This window comes from Oryzias melastigma, linkage group LG17 (assembly GCF_002922805.2).
Source record: "Oryzias melastigma strain HK-1 linkage group LG17, ASM292280v2, whole genome shotgun sequence".
NCBI lineage: Eukaryota > Metazoa > Chordata > Actinopteri > Beloniformes > Adrianichthyidae > Oryzias > Oryzias melastigma.
The window spans coordinates 29,094,330-29,117,090 of record NC_050528.1 but is presented as its reverse complement, the minus strand read 5'-3'; the positions used below and the strand labels follow the sequence as shown (position 1 = coordinate 29,117,090).

Here is a 22,761-nt window from a genome sequence, read left to right as displayed (position 1 = left end):
CGCCCTCGTTTGTCGCCGTTTATCCCCCAAACCATTCCAGAAGTATCAAGTCAATGAGGGCAGTGTTCAGCATCGTTTCAAGTTTTAATAGTGTCAGCCAGCGAAAACAAAGGTAGATTTCACTTTATTTTTCTGAGAAAACTTCATTCAGTGGACCGATTGGTCAAACATGAAGCAACACCATGTCCATAGAACAAAAATAATGCCTTTAATTAATAATTAATTGATGATGATTGAATGCTACAATGAGATTTCTATACCTGCCCTATAGTGAAGCATGCATGTTTTATGAGTGTGGAGCATGCTTTACCTGCAGTGAGCCTTCAAACTAAATGTCTACAAAAATACATAACCTTCTTAGTGATGAATAAGCAAGTGCTGCATTGAGCCAACATACTAGGATACATTCACATACAAATCCTACATGTGTGGGGCATAGCTATTTGTACATCTACAGAACAGTGCAAAACAAAAGTCATTCCTGAGACTAGTCAGAAATTTAGTCCCTTCATAACCTTTTACATATTCATCACACCGAGTGTCACATTTTCGAATTAATGCCGTTCAGAGGACAACACTCTTTTTACAACAGGAAGAAATATGTGATCTATTTACAGTGAGACGAGGCTTAAACATCAGCAATATCTATGGACATACAATTTGTGCTCATTCAATCAAGAAAACAAAAATGGCATTCTGAGGAACTTTTAGCTGCACATAAATTAAATGAATTGCAGTGAAAAAAAAAACAATCACATGAAATCAACAGTGTTAACAGAAGTTCAAGAGCTCTTTATACAGATTATTACAGCATAGTAGACCACAACATGCTTAATCCCCCTGCGTTCAGACTGTCGGTTAGCGGTAACGATAAGGTCCTTTGCTTGAATGCTTTTCAAATAAAAGTACAGTGCAAAAGAAAAAAAGGCTTACTTTTATTTCTTAAATGTTTTTTTGTTTTTTTACTGTGAAGTGTTTGGTTAAATAGAGCGCGTCTCCACCTCGATCTTTTCCTCTGACTGCGATGGCTCGGTTTCCTGGTGGTTGACGTTTGGTCGACATGTCACCAAAGGTCCTCCTCCGTAGATGGAGTGAAGGAAATTCCAAGTCTCCTCAGAGATCTGTCCAGAGTCTGCACCTGCAGGATCACGAGTTAGTCAAAATAGAAGTGGGGTTTATGTTCTTTGATTTACTGTAATTCCAATAGATTCTGAAGGAGAAAAGCGGCTTGTTATACTGGAATTATCGTGTTTATGGTTGAAAAGCAACAGTATGTTAAAGATTTAGTGTTTAAGGGTTAAAAACAATTTAGCAAAGACATTAGACAAAACAAAAAGTCCTTTTACCTTGTCTGAGCGCAAGATGTCCGTTCTTGTTTGCCGTTATCTTGGAATTATCGATGGGTCCTGGTATGTCTAAAAGAAAAACAATTATTTAAGTCATTTGTACTTTCCATATATTCGGAAATTGTTTGTAGATGGAAATGTGCTTGTTAATAAAAAATAAAATACAGTCAGAAAAATTTGCTTCAAAATGTAACAGATCCAGACCTTTGTAAATAGATCTGACAAAACAAAGGAAACAACAAAAGAGACGAATGACAGTAGGAGGGATTTTGAAGACATAACAGCTTCTTTTAACCCCCAAATCCATATAATTTGATCATTATTTTTCAGAACACACTTATTTTACCAGTTATATATATTCATCACAATACATCCCATTTGTGGGGGAGCAACTTTAAGCAGACGTTAAAACATGACAGGGGGAGGGAAGACTTTAATTACCATTGTCTTTTCCCTTGACAAAGCCCTCCCACTCACGGAACCACTGCATGCTGATGCAGTATATGACCACCGGAGACTCCTCCTCCTGGAACGCCTTATTCAGCTGGAAGAGGGAGGAGAGGAGAGAGGAAGTGGGGGAGGAGTGAGGAGCGGCAGACACAAGGAGGGAAAAAAGATGTAAAGGGACAAGGAAAAGGGAGGAGGCAAAACAAAATTAAGTGAGGATGAAGGTATGGAGAGAGGAACGGCATGAACAAGCAAATCAAGTTATTACAATTAGAGGACAGCCTTTATGCCACAATGCACCAGTTTCACATCTACTCAAACAGTCTTTTCCTGTTTTTGTGCAATAGCTTAGTGAAGCTTTTTCGTTCACACATACACAATACATTTATCTCTGCCTTTAGCCGCTATTGTGAGAGCGTGCACACTGAGCAGGCACTAACTGCTGCATCTGCCTCAGTGCATTCTTGATAAGGCTTTCATCTCTTTCACTCCTCTCATCTCATCTGCTGTCAAGAGCATCAACAAATCCAGCCTATCAACCGCTGAAGCTGACTGGCGGACAGGCTTTCTATTAGTTCTAGCTGGAACACAATGCATTTAAATTCACATCAGTTTTGGTTGGAGTCTCTGCTGCATGGACAGACATTCACAGAATACTCACGCGGACAAACATGTCCAGCTCTGACTTCCGCCGTTTCTCCAGTTTTTCAATATCAATCTGGCATGTGTGGCAAACATACAGGTGGTTGACAGCTGGTCCCCCACCGTACCTGCAGGCAGCGACACACAAACACACACAGAGGGTAAATTAACTCCACAAAGTAAATGACACTGCAACTGCTGGACCTGAACACGACGGAGCATGTACCTGCTGTAAAGGTGATCCCACACGTTCTGTGGCAGCATCACTACCAGGTCATCGATGAACGATGCCTTGTTGGGGGGAACACCTATGAAATAGTGGTAAAAATTAATCGATTAATCGATTTGAATCAATTTAAGATTAATAGATCAATATCGGTTCATAAACATAGAGATCGATTTAGCACATAAAGCTAAAATCCACTAGCTTAATCCTAATGTTTAATGGAATTTCAGAAGGACGGCTAATGCTAACGCTTGGTCGACCTAAACATACATTGCTGACTAAATGAACATCTTTATAAACTTACAGGTATGACCTTTCCAAACTCTTTTAAGGAAATATTTTTTAATATTTTGTGGTCTAACACGCTGTTTTTTGCTCATTCTTTCTTCTTCTTTTGGATTAGGTGTAATGCTATAGCGCAATCGCCACCTAGTGGTCAAACTGAAACATTCTCCAAGAGAAGCAGAACAATGTTTCCAATGTAAATGATCTGAACATTTTTGTTAGGACTTCTCCTTTAGAGAATCCATGTAACACTCTGATATATTAATGTATTTCTAAACAAATGTGTAAACTGTGTAAACTCAGAATTGAATTGAATTGAGAGGATTGAAAGAATCGAAAAAAAATCAGAATCGAGACAATCCAGGCTTTTGTCAATCAAATCGAATCGTTTCTGCAAATTACTATCGATACTCAGCCCTAGGAAAAATGGTATAAACTGCCTCAAAGCAGAGAGATCTGATCCGGAGACTTAAATGTTACATGAGGAAATAACTATGACAATCAGCCTAACTTATTCAGAGGTGCACTGTAAGGGTGTAACGATACATTTTAACAATTTGATTCATGTCATAATTTGTGGTTGACGATCTGACAGTTCCTTTCAAAAAATCCGAGTTGCTTCTTTACGGTTATCCAAATGTCTGGTAACCCAAAGCTCCTGCCGCGTGTGGGAGGAGCTTCCGTCAAAAACTTTTCTCGAAATCGTCGTGGAGCACGTGCATCCTGAGTAATCAGGTTTATTTATTTTGAAGAGCTGAACAAAAGCATCGGAGCACGTCTCCGTGTCTGGGTTCAGATCTCCCAGTGAGGAGCAGCAGCTGTCCCGCAAACACTGCTGCTCCTGAAACAGAGCCATGCCGGCAGGGGAAGGCAGTACGGCAAGCCAGAAGGGTCAAAAATGACCAGGAAAAGCAGACATGACAGTCCCTCACCTGCAGATGTACTACAGATAATAATAATAATGATTTGAAATATTTACATTTTCCCACAGTTAGCTTCAATACTACAAGTAATACCAAAAAATAGTGAAAGTTTAATTAGAACTTTTTCATTTAAGATTTAATTTGGACATTAGGGGGTGATGGGGTGGGGTGGATAGCAGACGAATCATTCTATTCTCAGTTTTTGTAGATTGGGTCTCCAGACATGTAAATGTCAGCAGAAACTACATGTTTTTATGTTTTAGTTTATGTTCAAAGTTCAAGGATGTGTGAGTGTATATTTATGCTTTGAAGTATTTTAGATATGTTTTTCTCAAATATATGTTTTAAAGCTTTTCAAAAAAAGTAATTTTTGGTTTTCACCTTCTATGTTTTTTTTTCCTCCTTACTGATCAAAAAATGATCCGAACCGTGACAGAATCTGAACCGTCAGTTTTGTTATCCGTTACACCCCTATGTAAAACCAATCGATTTCATTCTGAAACGATTTTATAATGGTAATCTGATGAACAGCTTGCCTCAGACAGATCGATCTGGTTGGATCATAGGAATACAAATCGATTCATTCTTTAGGTTAATTAATCGTTACACATTATTAAATACGATTCAACTGAGAATTTCAAATGAAATCAAACATTAAGTTTCCCTCTAAAAATGTACATGCTATATGCTACTATTCATATATATGTTTGAATCTGTATGCATGACAGTGAACAGACTGTATGAATGTACTGAACATCTTTTGTCCCACAGTAAAGCATTCTCTGTTTCATCAGAATTCAGTCATTTTCAGTTCTATAAATTCTTTTCCTATTTGAAAACAGAGCTCGCTCTTTGTAGCGTTCGTCCTTGGTCTGGACCAAAAAGGCATTAGCTGCATAAAGAATCTCCACCTGAGAGGTTTGCTGAGAGAGATTTAGCAAACCGTGTGATCAAGAGAACAGAATGGCGCCCCCACATCAAAATTTGAATTTGTTTCCTGTCATTAACATTATGTAGTTAGTGGGGACTCCAGACAGTATTTGAACCCAAAACAATGGTGTGGTTTGATAAAGAATGCCTGTGGAACACCAGATCAGCCTTTCACCTGAGTAAGGCGACTGCAGGAAGTGTGTTTGGTAAACTTTGAGGAGGCTCACAATGGTCACTAGGATTGTAAACTGTAGGAGGTGCTTTGGGAGTACATGGCATTAAGCTTTTGCTATGGGCCATATGGTCCCTGTAAAACCAGAGTGAGCACTTGGCCCTGGCATTAACAAAGCCTAATTCCCGGGGAGTCACAGACCTGCTCTTTGCCTTCAGCTCTGTCTGTAACCTCTGTGAGAAGAATTTGAAAGTGGACTCAGGTAGTTTCAAACCAGATGTCAAATGTAAATAAAAGTCACTAAAGTTTAAAAGGAACCTCTGCCAAAGTTACAGAATTCAAAATCCTCAGCAGGATGAAAGCAGCGGCTGCATTTTGACACAATGCAAAGAGGACAATTTGACACCTGGAAGGAAATGGAAAGTTCCTACACACCTCCATGCACACATAAGAAGTCATCATTGGAAATGGGCCCTGGCTCAGCAAAGGTCTTGAACTTGTTAAGCCACTGGCGAGAGATGTAGAACTGCAGAAGGCTGGGCTCCATCATGTTGAATAAGTTCGACACCCTCCCACGCTCTTTCACGCTGTCCCCATTGCTCTTTCTGTGACAGAAACAGTTCATATATTAATCCGCTGTAAGAAGCTTGGAGAATTTCAATGTCTCAGCCATAACTGCGACTCTGAATTATTCATTTCTGGGGGTCAGCTTACTTATAGAAGAGCACATAGGCTTCAGCGTTTTGGACGCAGGACTCGGACACCTCGGTCACACTTTGGTCGTCAAACTCGTACCACAGATTGTTTGAGTCGTTCCTGCAGTACGCTATGTAGTGGCCACCTGGGATAAAACGGGGAGAAGTGTTAGAGCAGCGTTCACAAATTTCACGAGGGCGCTCATTCGTGCCAACGGATGGCAGCTGCCCCGCTCTCGGCCAAGAAAGGGGAGTGGCGGTGCCCACTCACTGCTGGCAGTGCCGTGGTGACAGATGACGGACAGCAGGTCATAGTTGGTGGTCTGGGCGGAGCTGTCTTTGGACAGAAAGGGCTGCAGGTCCAGGCCCTCGAGTGGGAAAGACACATGGGTGCTTATCTTGGTGGAGAACATCAGCTCATGTCTGAACCGCTTCAAGTGAATACACAAGATCTGCAGCAGAGCAAAAGAAGAGTTTGATTTAGAACAACTGTGGGTCATCAAAAAACTGCTTACATTTTGGGAAGTATTCGTACCTCAGGCAACTTTTGCATTTTGCAGAATTTGACCCCGTTTCGTAACCTAAAGGAGGAAGAACATGAAGAGAAAAACACTTTAAATGCATTATTTTCAGTTTTTAATTAGAAGCCAATTCTTCTTCAGTGAAGAGTAAATATGAAGTACTGCATTTACTAACTTTTTGCATTTTTCACAGCTGTACATATTGTCTCCTGGAAAAAAAAGATACAGTTATTGATAAATCAAACCAGAGATTTGACAGCATTTTTCCAGCACTTTATTACCTTTTAATTCATCTCTGGCAAAGAATGCTGCCAGACAGTCTTGTAGCGTGACCACTGGACCCCAGAACCAGCTAGAAAAGCAGCAAAGATGTGTTACCTACAGCATCAAAGACACTGATGTAAATGAATAAGATTTGTGTTCCTCGATCATGCACACCTTTTAATATACTCCATGACAAATGCTATCCACCCCTGAGCTGCATAAGCTTCCCCGCAGGAGCCCGCTTTCACCAGCGAGGTCTGGTGGGTGGAGGAGTGCAGCTTGGCCAAATCTTCCTTTCCCGGAATGGGCAATGAGATATCCTGGAAATTCTCCAGGGTCACAGACACCTGACAAATACAAACCACATAGCCAGCAAAGCGTTAGATAGATATGCTCACCTTCAAGATTTTTTCCCATAGCAATGTTTTACCTACAGATAAGCCTTTCAATTGGAGCAATGTTGCATTAGAGCGGGGGTCTGCAACCTGAGGCTCCGAGCCACACGTGGCTCTTTGACCCCTCCATTTTTCTGACTATGAGGCACATTAATCAAAACAAAACAGTCCAACTTTATTCAAGTCATTCACAAACATTTGAACAATAGTAGGCATCACTCCACCGGGCTCCTGACTACGGTACCCACGATACTCCAACAATCCATCAAGTACTACAACTTCATAAAACATTTAGAAAGAGTGCCATGTGCCACTGAACTCAATCACAATCAAGATTCACATATGCTGGATTAGACAGCAGACTGTTTCAAGGGTTTTCATTTTGCCATTTTGTTAAAAAAAACACAATAAGGGTCACTAGTTAGCCCTGAATTATTTCTACATAGCTATGTTTATGAATTTTGAGCAAAAACTAGCAAATAAACTGTATACAGTCTTACATTGAACTACCTAATACAACATTTGCTGCATTGAGATGATCCTGTCTTTTATTTTGAAAGGGAGTCATGTTAAAAGAAATAACTGATTTCATATTTTAAAAAATGCTATTAATTTATTAATCTTTACGTTTCATTTGTGCACAAAAAACAATAATTAGTTGATTTTTATCATGATAGTAAAAATAACATAAAAACAAAGAAGTCATTTATATTTGTAAGACTTTGTGGCTCTCAGTGAGTTGTTGAAGGTTGCAGACCTCTGCTTTAGACAGTACATGATTCAGAAGTTTTTTAAAAACAACTAAAGAACCCAAATGTCAGATTATTTCTGATTAAACTGATCTAAGACTTGAGGTCAGCAAGGATGTAGAGATGTAACCACATGACTGTTACATGACACTAACCCGATCACAGGTGAGGCACTGAACCGAGCTCACAATGGTCCCATCAAAGACGTCTGAAATGATGCTGCGGTACTTCTTCTGACGCTTGCTCTTTGGAGGAGAGAATGTGGTGACGGCTGGATCAGGAGAGAGGCAGAAATGTGAGAGCGTATATAGATTAGAACGTGAGTCGACAAAGAGAAAGAACATGATGTTACATTTACCTGCTTACATTTCCAACATTTAATACGGATATGACTGATTTCAGGGTTCAGGTTCCCGCCTGAGCCTCTGCTGCGCTCACACACACACATACCTTTTTTGTGAGCAGGGTTCAAGCTCGGCCAGCCGCAGGACGCTTTGGGCGGGCTGCTGGACACTTTAGGAAGGTGTCCCTCCATGGAGACTGGACTTTGTGGTCTTGTTGCGTTGGACATTTGGATATCTGGAAAACATTCTGGTGAAAACAGAACCAGGTGTTAGTTTGTCATTTCCTTTGGGATATCAAAAGCTGCAGAACCCACTCAAGAATGTTAAGTTATCTGCTATTATTAGAGATGTAACAGATATTAAAAACATATTGAAAAATCGATGGAGCAGTGGGAGTATCAGCAGTATCAGTTAGGAATGTAAAAAACAGATGCATTTCGAAAATGTATCGAGCAACTGGAGTATCGTTTGAAAACCACAGATATGAACAAAATTATGTTGGTTAAAAGGTATTAAATCAATCAAGACATAAATAATGGATTTCCGTCAAACTGCAGTTTCTCTTTCCGTTTATTTTTCTGCCGTCTTTGTCTTTTTATCTACATGTGATACAAACAAAAAGACGTCCAATCAAAAGCTTGTTTTTCCAAATTAATACCTGAACACATTTCTCTGTCAAATGCCATTCATTGATATGCATAGCTTTAATTGCCCATAATAATAAAAAATATCCAGATTTTAGCATTTTTGGTAAAAGAATTGAACTATATTGTATCGCTAAAAAGTTGGTTGAATCCTTTATGTATCAATTCGTGGAACATGTATTGAGATGCGTATCATATCATATCATATACTGCACTGTTGAGAGGATGTTTTTAGGCTGATGCGTTCTTGCATCAGTGCTGTGTTTGTCTGCTCTATGGAAGGAGCATACAAAACCTAAATACAATTAAAAATCAATCTTATCAATGATTTTCAAGATTACATCTATTTAAAATGAATGATGGCATTCATTAAGTTCTTTTTTAAGTGGAGCTCTTCAAATATATTTGAAAGCAGAGTCAAATTTTTATTTGAATTAATAGGCATAAAAGAAGAGGGATCAGATTTCAGAGCAGGAGTTCATCAGTAGCTGCGTTTCCATTAACTGAAATTTCACAAATTGGATTTTCGATGATAAATTCTCTTAATGGAAATGCCAAAATTTCAAAAAAACTCGCATTTATTGCATCTAAAAAAGTTTTTGCGCTTAGAGGAGGTGGTGTTTGGGGCATATCAAAATAGATTTTTTTTTGCAAAACTGCAATGGAAACACTTTTTGAATTAAATGTGCTTCTTGGTATGAAGTGTCCGACAGCGTCACAGCTCACTATAATTTGCGTATCATTCGAAATTCCTCCGTAAAATCACCAACCAAGATTTCCTCATCGGTTCACCTGTAGCCGCACCTTTGCGGCTTGCAGCTTGAATAAAACGCGGACGTCTCCTTTGACAGATGAGGATGAGCGCGAGTGCCGTGACAGAAACGTGAATGGATTCTGTCGTGTTTTCAAACATAAAAAGGGTCCAGCTGTTTACTTGTTAGAATGATTATTCTTTTAATACCGCTGAACAGGTTTCTCATGTCCATGTAGGACAAGCTGCGATGCACATGCGCCACGCTGCTGTGTCAAAATGCCCCTTTTTAGTGAATCAAAAAATAAAATAAAATACTTGCTCTTATCCAACGCCATGTTTTTAATTCAATTTTCAGTTTTATTTCAATTCGGTTTTACTTCTATAGCCCAATATCACAATGCAATTGTCTCAGTGGGCTCACCGGTAACTGTACAAAGACATAAAGTCAGTCATAAAATATAAATAGTAGCTGGTTGCTAAACTAAACTAAGTTAACCTGGCATCCCTGCCCTCAGATCTCCTTCTCGGTAAGAAAAAAAACTCCTAAAAAAAAAAAAAATTTTAGGAAAAAATAAGAAACCTCAGGGATGTCCACATACAGGAGGGGTCCATCGTGTGAGTAGGTTTGTGTTTATTATCAGAATTATGATTTAATGGAAACAGCGTGCAAAATTGTGTTTTTTTTTAATTTCTAGAATTTTGATAAAGTTTTGCACATGTGTAATGGATGGGCAGCTTCCTTCAGATCTTCTTCTCTTTACCCCTACTTTAGTTAGTCTCTCTTCAGCTCAGTGTTTTTCTCTCCTGCCTCTTATTTCACACATTTCTCTAAACACACACATGATTAAAGTGTTATTAACAGGCCTCCTCAGATTTCAACAAAGAGCTCACGAGCAGTTTGATCATGTGTGATTGACACTCTGAAAGATCTGGAGAAGGTCACATAAAAATAAACCAAAACAAAGTGTCGACTCGCGAATGTTTCCGCTTCTTCCTCACCTGATGATCTGCTTTGAACCTTAATGGCTCCTTGGCTGCTGATAATGGGTTTGGTCTCAGAAGTGGTGTCAACATCTCTGTCGATGTCCACCCCAGTGCTGCCGCTCATGATGACGTTGACCCCAGAGCGGTAGAGGTCGTTGATCATGTTCTTCTCCTTCTGCCACTCCCTGTTGGCCTGGACCTCATCGTTCTCAGGAATCAGCATCTCCGCCTCGTTGGTGTCGTCCATTAGCTCATTTCCACCATGCACTTCGTTATCGGCTCTTTCGCTGCTGCCGCAGGACTCGCATGACTGAAAGTCGTTGTCTGACTGGCTGTGGTTGTCCTCCTCTATGCTGTCGCCCATGGTGATGCCGTTGGAGAGGTCGTTTGGTTCTGGCGTGGGCTCCTTTAACTCCTCGTGCAGCTGGTCCATCAAGCAGCGCAAAAACTCCTGCGAGTCCTAAAGGTTCAGTTTAGAAATATAAAAAACAAACTAAGATTTATATTGATTTCTTGTAGATATTTGAGCAAAATTGGACCTCCATCCTTTTTTTCTATTTTCTTGCCAACCTGAAACAGCATTAACCCTAAATCAGCTGAGGCGTCGCCTGTGGCGCGTAAACACAAAATCTTTAACATACTGTAACGTTTTAACCGTTAACACGATCTTTCTAGTAGATTCTGAAGGATAAAAGCGGCTCATCGAAGAACATAAACACTGGAGCTCCGGTGTTAAAGGGCTAGGATTGACAAAACAAAAGTCTTTGAAAACATTTCTATTCATCTCAGTTCTTCATGGCAAAATCTGAAACCGCATGCTAATTAATGTGTAATCAAACTTAACGAGCCTCAGAAATCCAATCTCCTTCTTCAAGCCAAATTAGGCCTGGTCTCCTAAGAGCTGAAACGTTAACTTCATTCATGGCATTGAGGCTGTGCAGCCCAGCGTAGCAGAACAAATGAATATTCTTCAGCTAACCCCTTTAAACAAACACAGGCCAACTACAAGGATGAGGCACTTCTCCAGCTAACAAATCCTTTTCCCAGAATCCACCCCACGACGACAAATCTAATGTTTCTGAAAAACTCCACCAGTAAAATGAACTTTTAAGCTCTTTGTGGATCGTGTGCAATAAGCATGAAAGTGTTTTTCAATTTGGCACTTTTTGCTGAGCAACTTAAGCCAGAACTAATGTCATTTTATGCAAGAGAAGTGTGTGACAAGAAATAGGAGAAAAATAGGGCAGTGTGTAAAATGTAATAAATGAGGAATGGTCTTAAAATAACCCCCAGATTAGCGCGTGTATTGTGCTCGGAAAGACAAAAACATCCAGAAGATTACTGTCCTGGAAAATGGTTTGAGGATAGAATGAGCTGAAGTCTTAAAGTCCCCAAAGACAATTTTTTTATTTATTAAAAAAAAAAAAAACGTACCTACTAGAATTTTTTTAATTATGATTATGAAGTTTTTAACCAAAATCCCACAACTTAAATGCCTAAACGCCATTATTCATGCTGATCTAAAGCCTCTGTTTCCAAATTCTCCTCTCAGGGGGCGTGGCTTTTGGAGCTGAGCTGAGCAGCTGAGGAGAAATACTCGCAAATGCAAAAACAAAATGATTTCTTATTACATTTGTTCTCTTTTAAAAGAAAAATGCCACACATACATGTTAAAAACTCAAAAAATACAATTTTCATTTGAGGGGGACTTTCAACTAAAGTATTCTGTAACTTTGTCCAATAAAAACAATCGTGTTGCAAATGTATTTCATCAGCCAGACTGACCTACCTGCTGAGAGTAGCCTCTAAACATGGGGTTGATGGCTTTGATCCCCTGGAACAGGGTGGTTGGAACCACATAGGAGGGTCTGAAAAGTGAAGCAAACACAGCCAGTCTTATACACGATGCTACGACTCCACGAGACAGAGGGGAAGCTAAATCACAGATGACTCAGAGTCATGAAAAGGATATCTAAACTCAAGAATGTGCAGATGGGCCGGTATTCGTACCTGTTCTTGTGCCACAGGTCTGACACCAGCTTCTGGTAGCTTTTGCAAAGGGCGGGCTTCTTGTCTGTTTTCACCAGGCCACCGCATTCAAGAAAAAACTGCGTCAGGGGCGGACTGTAACGAGGGAGGGGGCACAAATTAAAAAATAAAGACAAAAGGAAGTTCCTTCTAAAAATAAAATATCCAGTCACATTGCTTAAAAGAATCAATTACACAATATTTATAGCTAACTTAATCAGTTATTTTTTATTATTAAATTAATGTTTTATGACAAAATAAAATATGGAAAAAGAAGTTGTATATTTAATTTTCTTTTATTAGTAACACAACCCAGAGAAGAAAAAAACGTGGAACTGAACAGAAAAGCAGCTCAGAATACATCTCCTGATGGAGGCAGAATCCACAGGAATTAACAAGAAAGAGATGAATTACAGAGTAAATGAGGCGTGGAGTGTTCCCCTCTCCCTGGCAAGAGGGAAGGCCTTTAAACTGCACATTGGTGCAAGAGTGAGAGGGACGCAGCGTTCCCACAAACAGACATCAAAGCAAAGTTTGGGTGAGGGTCCCGCCTCCTGCAGCTGCACCGTGCCAGAATCAGATTTAGATTGCAAATTTTGACCCACATCTTTTCCCATTAGCACTAGCAACCAGGGTCGGCCTTTCCTAGTTTATGTTTTAGCAAAAATGCTGTGTCCACAGGTTGGAAAAAGATGGAGGGATTTGGTTCAGATCCAAACTTAAACAAAAGAAATTCAGGAAAATGATAAACTGATGCTGGGTCCACTTTTAATGAACCAGAGAACAATTCAAATGTTTTAAATGAACTGGCAATATTACTGCAATAACAAACAATTAGGGGTTGGCAGGTTAAAGAAATAAAAAAAGGAGGCGATGCTGAAAAGAGGAGAAGGAAAAATGAAATCCCCTGAAAGAGATGGACAAAGATTTGACATTGATTTGTAACTGTAGAGCCTACAGGGAACTACAAAAGTCCATTTCTGGCGTCTCAAATGGTGCAGTGCACCAATCCGCTCCCAGCCATCACTCTCCCAAATGAACACAGCGGCAGTCGTTTCTCACAGCCTGTAAGAGGCAGCCAGTGAATAAAACAGCAAATGGATTCGGACAAAAAAGGAGAGCGTTAAAAGTGTGATCAGGGGGATCAAAGTAACGTGATGAAACACCGCGGGCTGAAAGAGGAAAGAGTCGGAGAGGCTGAAGACGAGTGGAGAGCTCACCAGTTGGACAGGGCCTGCAGGGCAGCGTTCATGTAGCAGGTGTTGCCAATATTCTTCAACCCCGTCAGGCCTGATGGAGACAAAAACCCACTGTTAGAGTTCAGACAAGCTTCTGTCAAATAGTTTGAGGTCAAACAGGAAGTGTCTCCATGACTTAGTTTGTTTGTTTCACTACAAACACAAAGAAATGGGTTATCTTTTAAATAGGGCCGGGAATCGATTAAAAAAATTAACTAATTAATCGCAAAAGTGGGGAAAAATTAATCGCTATAATTCGTTTTTAGTAACTATTTGCAGACAACTTACCAGTGAATAATTACAAAATGAAATTTACACACAAAACTGTATTTTTATTTTTAATTAATGCCGTCAATTGATTACAAAAAATAAAATCACATTAATCACACTTTTGTGTTGTGATTAAACACAATTGATCCCAATAGTTTTACCAGGTAAATTTGGTGACAGTGTGCAGCTTTTGGACAAAAACAGGCCACAGAGAAATGTTTCCTTCATTGTTATTGTCTGGAATGTTTACATTTATCAAGTGTTAACCCAGAAGTGTCATTTGTGAGCACAAAACACATAAACAGTAAGACCAGCAGAACTCTAAAGACTTTTATGTCTGCAGTATTACTCCAAGAAAATAGAGATACTGACATGCAGCCAAAAGAAACAAACCTGCAAACCTGAAAAAAAAAGAAAAAAAAGTTGCGGTCACTGCTCTATTGCTCCATATCACAGTGCAGACTGCTTTAAAACAATATTATCTTTCATCTTCTATAAAAAAACAAGTGGTAAGAGGTGAACCTTCTTTCTGAACAGAAGTTTTATTTAACCTATCATGACGATCAGCATTTAAATCGCTTTCCTTTGCTGCTGCAGTCGAGGCTTGGCAACGTTTGTCATGTTACCATGACAACGCACCAGACCATTGATCAAATAGTCTGCTTTTTGTGAAAAGGCAATCTAAACCATAGAAAAAAAAAAAAAAACAAGATTAAAGTACTAAAAGCCAAATGAATACTTATTTCTTTTGTAAATAACCATGATTTATAAGTGGGAAAACCAGGCGAAGTGTTTTAACGCACGCTGAGGAGGACTGCTGCTCCGGGAGGTGAGAGTCATTTGTAAATTTTAACGCATTAATCATAATTTGTTAATCACGTGCGTTAACCCGTCAACATGCACGGCCCTACTTTTAAACTGTGGTTGATAGAAATTCAACACACATATATTATGAAGAACTTTTATTTTTCCACATAAATAGAACATTGACAACAAAAAAAATTAATTACAATTTAGCAAGCCATGGATGGTCTGAAGTGATTTGGACTGTGAAAATGTGATCAGAGGAATCATGCTGAAACCTGTTCCTTTCACCTCTTGATCTCTCCTCACCCTGAAATCAACAGATCAGGAGTTTCACCAAAACTCTCCATTCTTATGTGAGCGGCACACTTGGACCCTGTGACTCGTCTGGATGATGAGCTCTGAGCTAAAGCGGGCGAGGCTTACCATGACGCAGCGCTCCTGAGCATACGGCATTTGGTTTAAGACTAATCTGTGGAGTCTGTCAGCTTTTCACAGCATTAAGTGAAAATATTGTTTACATTAGTGGCCCTGATAAATCCACTGAAGAGCTCCGCACTACTTAGTGACAGTGATAAAGCTAAAAATCCAAAGTCTAATCTAATCGCAGCTACAGAGGGCACAGAGGACACAGCCAAAGATAAGAACCAAATGGAAGAAAAGTACTTTATGAGCTAATGGAATGCTGTCTTGGAGAGATGCAATGATAAAGGCGTTTGCACAAATCTGAAGGGAGGGTGAGGCAACACATGAGCTGCTGTTTCATCACCTCTAGTCCTCTGAAGACCGTGTGCTTTAACCAAAGAGAGAACTGCTGCTTCGGTCACAGTCATGATCTCTCTTTAGCTGAGCAAACCCCAGACTTCTGCCCTCCTGCGTTTAACCTGCCCTTTCACTTATGTCACACTTGGATTAAACGGTGATGGAATGCAGCTACTTTTAAACCACTTCACTGACTTTACGCTCTGATTTAAATGGAGTTTTAACGCGTTTTTGTGGCCTTTTTCTAATGATGGAGGACATATATAAAGACAATTAAGCTCAAAATATAATTTCTGAGTTTTTCTTTAATAAAGATTGATGTGGAATGAATAAAAGACGTAGAAACGGCGTTTGAAAAGGAACGTATTTGTTACACAGAAGCAACAAGGGCACAAGCTCCCTGCTCCACTTTGTTCTGAGAGTTATTCTATGGCAGATGTCTGCAACCTGCAGCTCCGGAGACACATGTGACTCTTTTACCTCTCCATTGTGACTCTTGCTTAAAATAAAACGTTTTTAAAAATTGTGAAGAGTATCTGTAATGGAAAAAGTAAGTAGTAAAGATTAAAAAAAGTAAATTAACTTTATTCAACTCATTCATAAACAGTTGAAGGATGTATGAATCATTCAATGTGGTTCCTAACAACAGCAGCTGTAACTCTCCATCTTTGTAGTTTATCAACGTCATGCTAACAAGTTTGGACTTCATTTTGAGCTTCATTTATCACAGAAAATCACTTTATTGTCAGTAACCAGAATTAAAGCTACATTAAGTAATAATCCACTGTATGATAAAGTAGATTTTCTATTTTTGAACAAATTCAAGGATTTAAAGTGGTTTTAATATATGGTAAGGGTCACTTCATTAGCTCTGATTTAGTTTTTGTCGGCTATATTTATGAATTTGTGGCTGAAATGCTACAGAAACAGTCATTGATGACTTTGAACTTCCTACTGCATTTGCTGCACTGACATGATCCTATGGTTTAGGATGTCTTACTTTGAAAGGATGTCATGCAAAGTTCTGTCAAAAGTTATAAACTATGTCATATTTTTTAAAAAGCTATTTTCTTTTCATGTTTGTGTTTTATTTATGCCAAAAAACACAATAGTTTATTTGAATGTATCATGTCAGTATCAAAAACATAAATATAAATTAATTTCTTATTTTTCTGAAGGGTGAGTGAAGACTTTGTGGCTCCTACTGGGTTTTGGTTGGAGAGAAATCGACCTGCATGGCTCTTTAAGTGTTGAAGGTTGCAGACTCCTGGTCTATGGGAACAACTCAAGTTCCGTCTGACAGAACATTATGACATCTCCAATAAACAATATCCTGCATGTTATTTGGTAATTCATCAGCAATGCTGCTGCACATGGAAACAAAGATCCCCTGCAGTAAATGTTGCAGTAATCTTGGGGTTGAAGCAACGACCTGCTGACGCTCACCTCGGGCTCGCATGTCATCCTCCTCCTCCGTGTCCATGTCCAGATCTTCACAGCCTCCACTGGAGGGAACCCTCAGAGGAGTTGGGCTCCCAGCATCCCTCATGGTTTCCTTGAAGATCAACACACAAAAGTTCTCTAAATCCTTCAGGAATTCATTATTAAGCTCAACTAAAAACAACATTTGGTCATTTGCATCTAACAGGAAGATGAAGCAGATTTAAGAAATGAAGACGGGGGTGTGGGTGGGGTTACCTGAGCGTTCTGTGGTGGAGGGAGGGGTTTGAAGTTCCCATGAGGAGAGTGAGGGCCTAGTTTACGCTCCAGGAAAACCTCCTTGCTGCAGGAGTAGCACCACACTCGAAGTGTGGTCAGATTCACGGTGAGGTTGTGCCTGGACTCCTGCACAAATAAATGAAGAGAGGCATCTTTGCTGATACACAAACACACCAAACAAGACAGAGAGGATCCAACAAAGACAAGTCAAACACTGACAAATAACTTTTTTTATGATAGATTTCTTAAATAACCTTCTCCGATGACTCAAAATCGTTTTATTGAGTTATAATTTTCATTCCAAGAAGCATCTTTGTGTGAGGGTCTGCTCACAGACCGTGCCAGAGTCTATCTGGGCCTGAAGTCCAGCTCTTTTACAAGTTGTGATCTCTCTGATCACGCCGCTTTTCTCCTTCACAATCTACTGGAAAGACGTTGATCGTGTTAACCATTGAAAAGCTGCAGTAAATCAAAGAACAAAAACAATGGAGCTGAAGTGTTTTTCTATCCTCCAAAAAGCCAACCAAGATAAATACCGAGTCCACAATGAGAAGATCAGAGGCTCAGTAATCTGCAGCGTAGATACTGGAGCTGTACGAGAGATTCTCCCCCACTTCCCAGAGGAATGCCAATTAATAATAGATGCCTCACAGCTGAAAATGTCCTGAAAGTGGAGATGAAGGCACAACGAGAGGCTGGGAGGTTTTAACACTTCAGAAGGCATGGAGAACATGCTAACAGATAAAACACAGCTGAGGATAGTTCACTGCTGTCCTGGAGTGCCATGTGTGTCTCCTCTGCGTCTTTACTCAGGTGTTCTCAGCTGGTTTCAGTTCCAGCAGAACAGCCTAGAACACCTCCTTCTATAAACACAAAGAAAGGTCATCGGAGACGTCTAACCTGTGAGTGGACGGTGCTGTGATCGGTGTGAGATTCTCCACAGCCCACGTAGGCACAGCCACTCTGGAAAGAGGGTGGACACAGGCACATAAGGAAAACAAAACAGGTAGTGTCGTCACAAAAGAAACATTTTTTTCCTGGCAAGCATCGGCGCACCTCTAAACACGCCCACAGATTTGGTCCTTTGACGTTACAGTCTTGGCAGTGGCCCTAAAAAAGACAAGACATGAAGATGCTTGGGTTACAGCAGCTGATGAGAATCCACCAAAACAAAGAGTCGATGGAACCAGCTGCTGAAGGGTTCGGACAGGGCAGAATGCTGAGTTCAGGAGGAAGGTTTGCTCACATGGGATTTCTGAATGAGCTCTTCCTTGGTGATCTCCCCCACACAGGCCAGATGGGGACAGTCGCAGCTGGACGGCGGCGGCATTGCTTCACACGGTCTGAAGACACACCAGGAAAACAAGATTCAGGGCACAGAGATTTGGAAAACACCTGTTTTAGAGTCATGATTATAACTCGACATCCCCAGTAAAAGGATCTGCTCTCTAAATCGTAAAACCAGCAAAGTAAAACAGTCAGAAGTCTATATAAAATAAATAAATTAATAAACCTGCAAGCGCCGCCACCCCAGTCGAAGCTGGACGGGACGAACTGATGAAAACTATTTTTCAAAATTGTGGCTTTTGTGTTGGTTTTATTATATGATTTGGTCGCCTGGAGGGGATGAGCAGTTCTGTGTCATTTTTACAAGAATTGGCAAAAGTAAACTTGTAGATTTCCTCGGTAACGGGTGTTTTTTTTTTTTGTTCACAACCCTTCCACATTCATAAAATGTTAGTTTGTTTTGTTCAGTTTGAGCCAAGGATCTGTGTGTTAGATTTTCACAATATTCCGGTAAAGATGTGCAAGTGAAGTAGAAATGCCTCTTTTGCAACCTCGCCACTCTTATGTCATTCAAAACTTACAAAATTTACATTTTTTTTAACCAATGATGCTCAAGGAGTTAGGATTATACATTTTTAAAAAGTACTAAAGCAGATTTTTTCAAAAAAATTCAATATGGATAGGGTCAAAGGTCAACAAAACTTCAGTTGTGTTTGAGACTTAAGCTGTCGGCAAATGAGTGAAATTTTGTGAAGATTACTGGAACATTACTTGTCAAAGTCAAAGCCCGGGGGCCGGATCCGGCCCTCCAGATCATTTTATTTTATTGTTATTAATGGCCCGATGTTATCTTGTGCTTATTTCTAACTTGTATTATTTTGACGAAATATATTTTTACAGAGATTAAAATATTGAAAATTATTTAAGGTTTAAAAGTTGATTTATTCTGGAATAATATTCCTGCCTATTTGTATTCAAAGTTATGTTAAAAAGTAACATTTTTTAAGTTTTAAATATTTAGTTTTAGAGTGTTCAATAAATGTTTAGCCTATTCTGCCCACAACCTAAGGTGTGTTTTGGATATTAGAGTCCTGTGGGATCGAGTTTAACACCTCTGCATTAAACAAAAGTTTTATTTTCTCATATGATGCAAACATGTGAAAAGGCACAGAATGGCTGTCCTGTGGCCATCCCATAATAATCTTAAAACTTCCTTTGAATATCCCAGACAAGTGTGTTTTGGTTTTGTTAAGATATTTTTTTAGCCCTATAATAGATTTAGGCCCCATTTATCTGATGCTTTCGGTAGCTGTGATATCATCTTTTTTTGGTTGTTCACTGATCAAAAATTCATAGACTTTTTGAATTTGTGGCTGGGGTCACTTTTCGCTTAAAGGTGCAGTAAGAAACAAGAATTGTGAAAACAATCTGCTGAAATAAATTATTTCACAGCATAATAAATCTGATAACATTAGAATGCTATATTCAGTTACCAGCAAGCTAATATATTCTGAAAGAGGAAGTACACGTTCGTTTTTATGAACATTTCTAACATTTATTTCTTCACTCAGTCCTTTACGAAAGAATGCTCATATAATAATGGTATAAAAAAACTCATTTGTGAATAAAGAGACCTCTTTGGTTTTGGAAATCTGATCTGTCAAAAACAACATTAAATAGTTCAAAAATCTGGATCCTAGAGATCTCTGAACCTCCTGCTGCAGATTACCTGGATCAGGTGTGTTCCTTCAATCAGAACAAGGAGACAACTAAGTCATCTGATCAGCAAGAAGCAGCGAGGAGAGAACTGAGAAAACAGGACTGAGATTTCCAGTCGGTCATCCCAAAGTGAACTCAAGTGTATGGCAGTGAGTCCCGTCATTTAAAGCTCAGACTTGTCAACAAGCAGATAAACACAGAGCACGAGATCAGACAGCAACCTGCAGATGTGTGTTTGGCTTTGGGATCAACGTATGCTTCATATGTGTGGAATCATGTTCTCCACTAGAGAATGACATTCAGGCATGCTGGGAATCTTACATAAAGGCGGCAATAAAAGCATGAAAACAAACAGGCAGCAGACTCAAGTTCAATGTGTAATCAATACGCCTGTTTCCTCATAACATAAACAGCCTCTTGAACCTTAACCAGATTCATTTCCACAATCTAAAAAGCATTTCATGTAAAAAAAAACATTAAATGTGCATTATAAAGGGACATAGTAAAGTACATCTGTGTTTGTCATTCTGTAGAACTGTCTTGGACTTTGGGCACAGAAAACATGAAAAAATGAAAAAGTGCCTGTAGTATTTAAGCTACTATCTACAGTAGGAGCACAAGTGAAGAAAATATGATGACTTGAGATTTTCTCTGAAGATCGCAACTATAAATAACAGAGCAGCCTTAGGCTAAAGTGATGACAAATGACAGGGTTGCATTTTCGTTTAGCGTCTAATAGTTCTTTTTATTTTCTCATTTTTAAATAAGTGTTTTTACATACAGAATGTATATTAGACATTTTTAGCATGTTTATATGTCCCTTTAGCACCTGAGCTTTAATGTTTATGTTCTTTGATTTACTCAAATTTTTTAATTGTTAGCACGATCCATGTAATTCTAGTAGATTGCCGCTTTTCTCCTTCAAAATCTACTAGAATTACATAGATTGTGCTAACAGTAGAAAAGTTAAAGTATGCGAAAGATTTTGTGTGTAAGCATCACCGATGACGCCTAATCTATAATTTCACTGGGGGTTTTGGAATGGATGGCTTTATCGTCATGACGACATCAAAAGATGGAATTCAATCATTAAAAAAATATAATAATTGTATTCCATGTCAGCCTTAAATAAGCTTTGAATGTTATAATATAAAACAAAATATAAAAATAAAAACATCCAATACACTTCGGAATATTGTAAGGCTCCTGCAAGAAATGATTAAAGGTGGGAAATAAAAATGGAGTGTAAAAAAGGTTTTGATTCCTATTCTATTCAGTATCAACTTATATATTAAAATCCATCATTTTATCTTTATCATTATTAATATTCAAGATGTTAAATAAAATAAAGCACATCAGATGTTTTCATCTGCTAAGGTGTGAAGGATGTGAATACTTTGTGAACTCCAGACAAAGAGGTGGTGCGTTCAGGGTGGGGCGTTCACGGAGCCAGTCACTTTTGAATGAGGTACAACGTCGCAGGCCAAAAAATATTTTCACCTTTTAGAAAAATCGAAACTAAAATGTTTATTACAGAAAATAAAAAATAGATATTATTGCAATAGTACCGAATAATGACAAAAACCTGAAATATTTAAACCTCCTCACATGGACGCAACCCGAGCCGGTTCAGCTTGAAACGTCACGTTAGCTTAGTTCCCTGGAAGTTCATGACAGATACGTGTCCAACGACAAGTATCGGCTGAAACGCAGCTCTTTTTTTAGCTGAATTATTTGAAAGGAAATGGGCTCAACCTGTTAGAAGCAGACAGGAAAGACTCATAAGGTGTCCGCGCCGTCGGCCTGGTCCACGGCTCTTTAAACGGAGCTGTCAAACCTCGTCGAGGCGCTGACAGCGCCACAGGCTGGCTAGCTAACATTAGCTAAGAGCGTTTGAACTCATTTATCAAACATTTAAAACAAGTCTTAGCAAGAACAGGGTGAATGAGCCGCTGCTAAACGTAGCTTAATATAACTACAATAGCGATACGTTATCTCCGTCCTGCTACAAACAAGCTGCGCCGATTAGCCCGCTCCAGTTCTACTGATCATCGACGATCCCACAGTGACTCCACAGGAGTCAGCAGCAGCTAGCTGCTAGCTCCAAAATCAACATCCGCCTCGCGCCTTACCTGCTCGCTATCAGCACGCGGCGTTTCCTGCGTTCCTCCAACCCTTTCTAGCGCTGCAGACCGACAGCTACACGGGATAAAGAGACATATTTCGGAGCGGAACCCTTCACTGGAACGACAACCGCTCCCGTCCCTCAGCGTGGTTGCTAACGTTACAACTTTCCCCGCCCCTTTTCCGGTTTGAAACGCAGACAGGGAAAGGCCGCCCCCCTTTCCCTCCCCGGTCTGACCGCAGTGTCTGCGCCATCAGCAGCGACGCGTTTATCACGCTGTTTCTGCACTAAAATCTCCAATGAAACATAATAAACTTAGTCATAATATCCCCAAAATGTTGGCAGAAAATGGTCAGTAAAACATATTTAAAATGTAGTTGGCCTCTAAATCTACCCAATGATATAGGTATTTAAATATATTACTTTTAATAAGAAGTCCTCAAATTTAATTTTATGCTTTTTTTCACTTCATTGTATTATGTTGGGTT

General features: G+C 39.5%; 1 protein-coding gene across 3 annotated transcripts; it reads right to left on the bottom strand.

Moving 5' to 3' along the window:
* Nucleotides 1-185: 185 nt before the first annotated feature.
* On the bottom strand, nt 186-22,463 carry usp33 (ubiquitin specific peptidase 33). 3 transcript variants are annotated; one of them, XM_024281288.2, is made up of 24 exons: nt 22,281-22,463; nt 18,389-18,496; nt 18,199-18,252; nt 18,043-18,105; nt 17,122-17,268; nt 16,870-16,978; nt 13,570-13,639; nt 12,332-12,445; nt 12,111-12,189; nt 10,337-10,781; nt 8,046-8,186; nt 7,751-7,866; nt 6,626-6,798; nt 6,469-6,539; nt 6,363-6,396; nt 6,202-6,247; nt 5,938-6,118; nt 5,686-5,812; nt 5,407-5,576; nt 2,662-2,743; nt 2,455-2,563; nt 1,788-1,890; nt 1,347-1,415; nt 186-1,138 (listed from the first exon to the last, which is right to left on the bottom strand). In XM_024281288.2, exons 2-24 carry the CDS (start codon nt 18,470-18,472, stop codon nt 981-983), a joined length of 2,745 nt encoding a protein of 914 aa, XP_024137056.1. In that variant the 5' UTR covers nt 18,473-18,496; nt 22,281-22,463; the 3' UTR covers nt 186-980. The 3 variants fall into 3 exon arrangements, with proteins under 3 accessions (XP_024137056.1, XP_024137049.1, XP_024137041.1); XM_024281281.2 differs by having other exon boundaries at nt 18,389-18,485; nt 22,281-22,462; XM_024281273.2 differs by lacking the exon at nt 22,281-22,463 and adding an exon at nt 21,904-22,130 and having other exon boundaries at nt 18,389-18,485.
* Nucleotides 22,464-22,761: the final 298 nt, after the last annotated feature.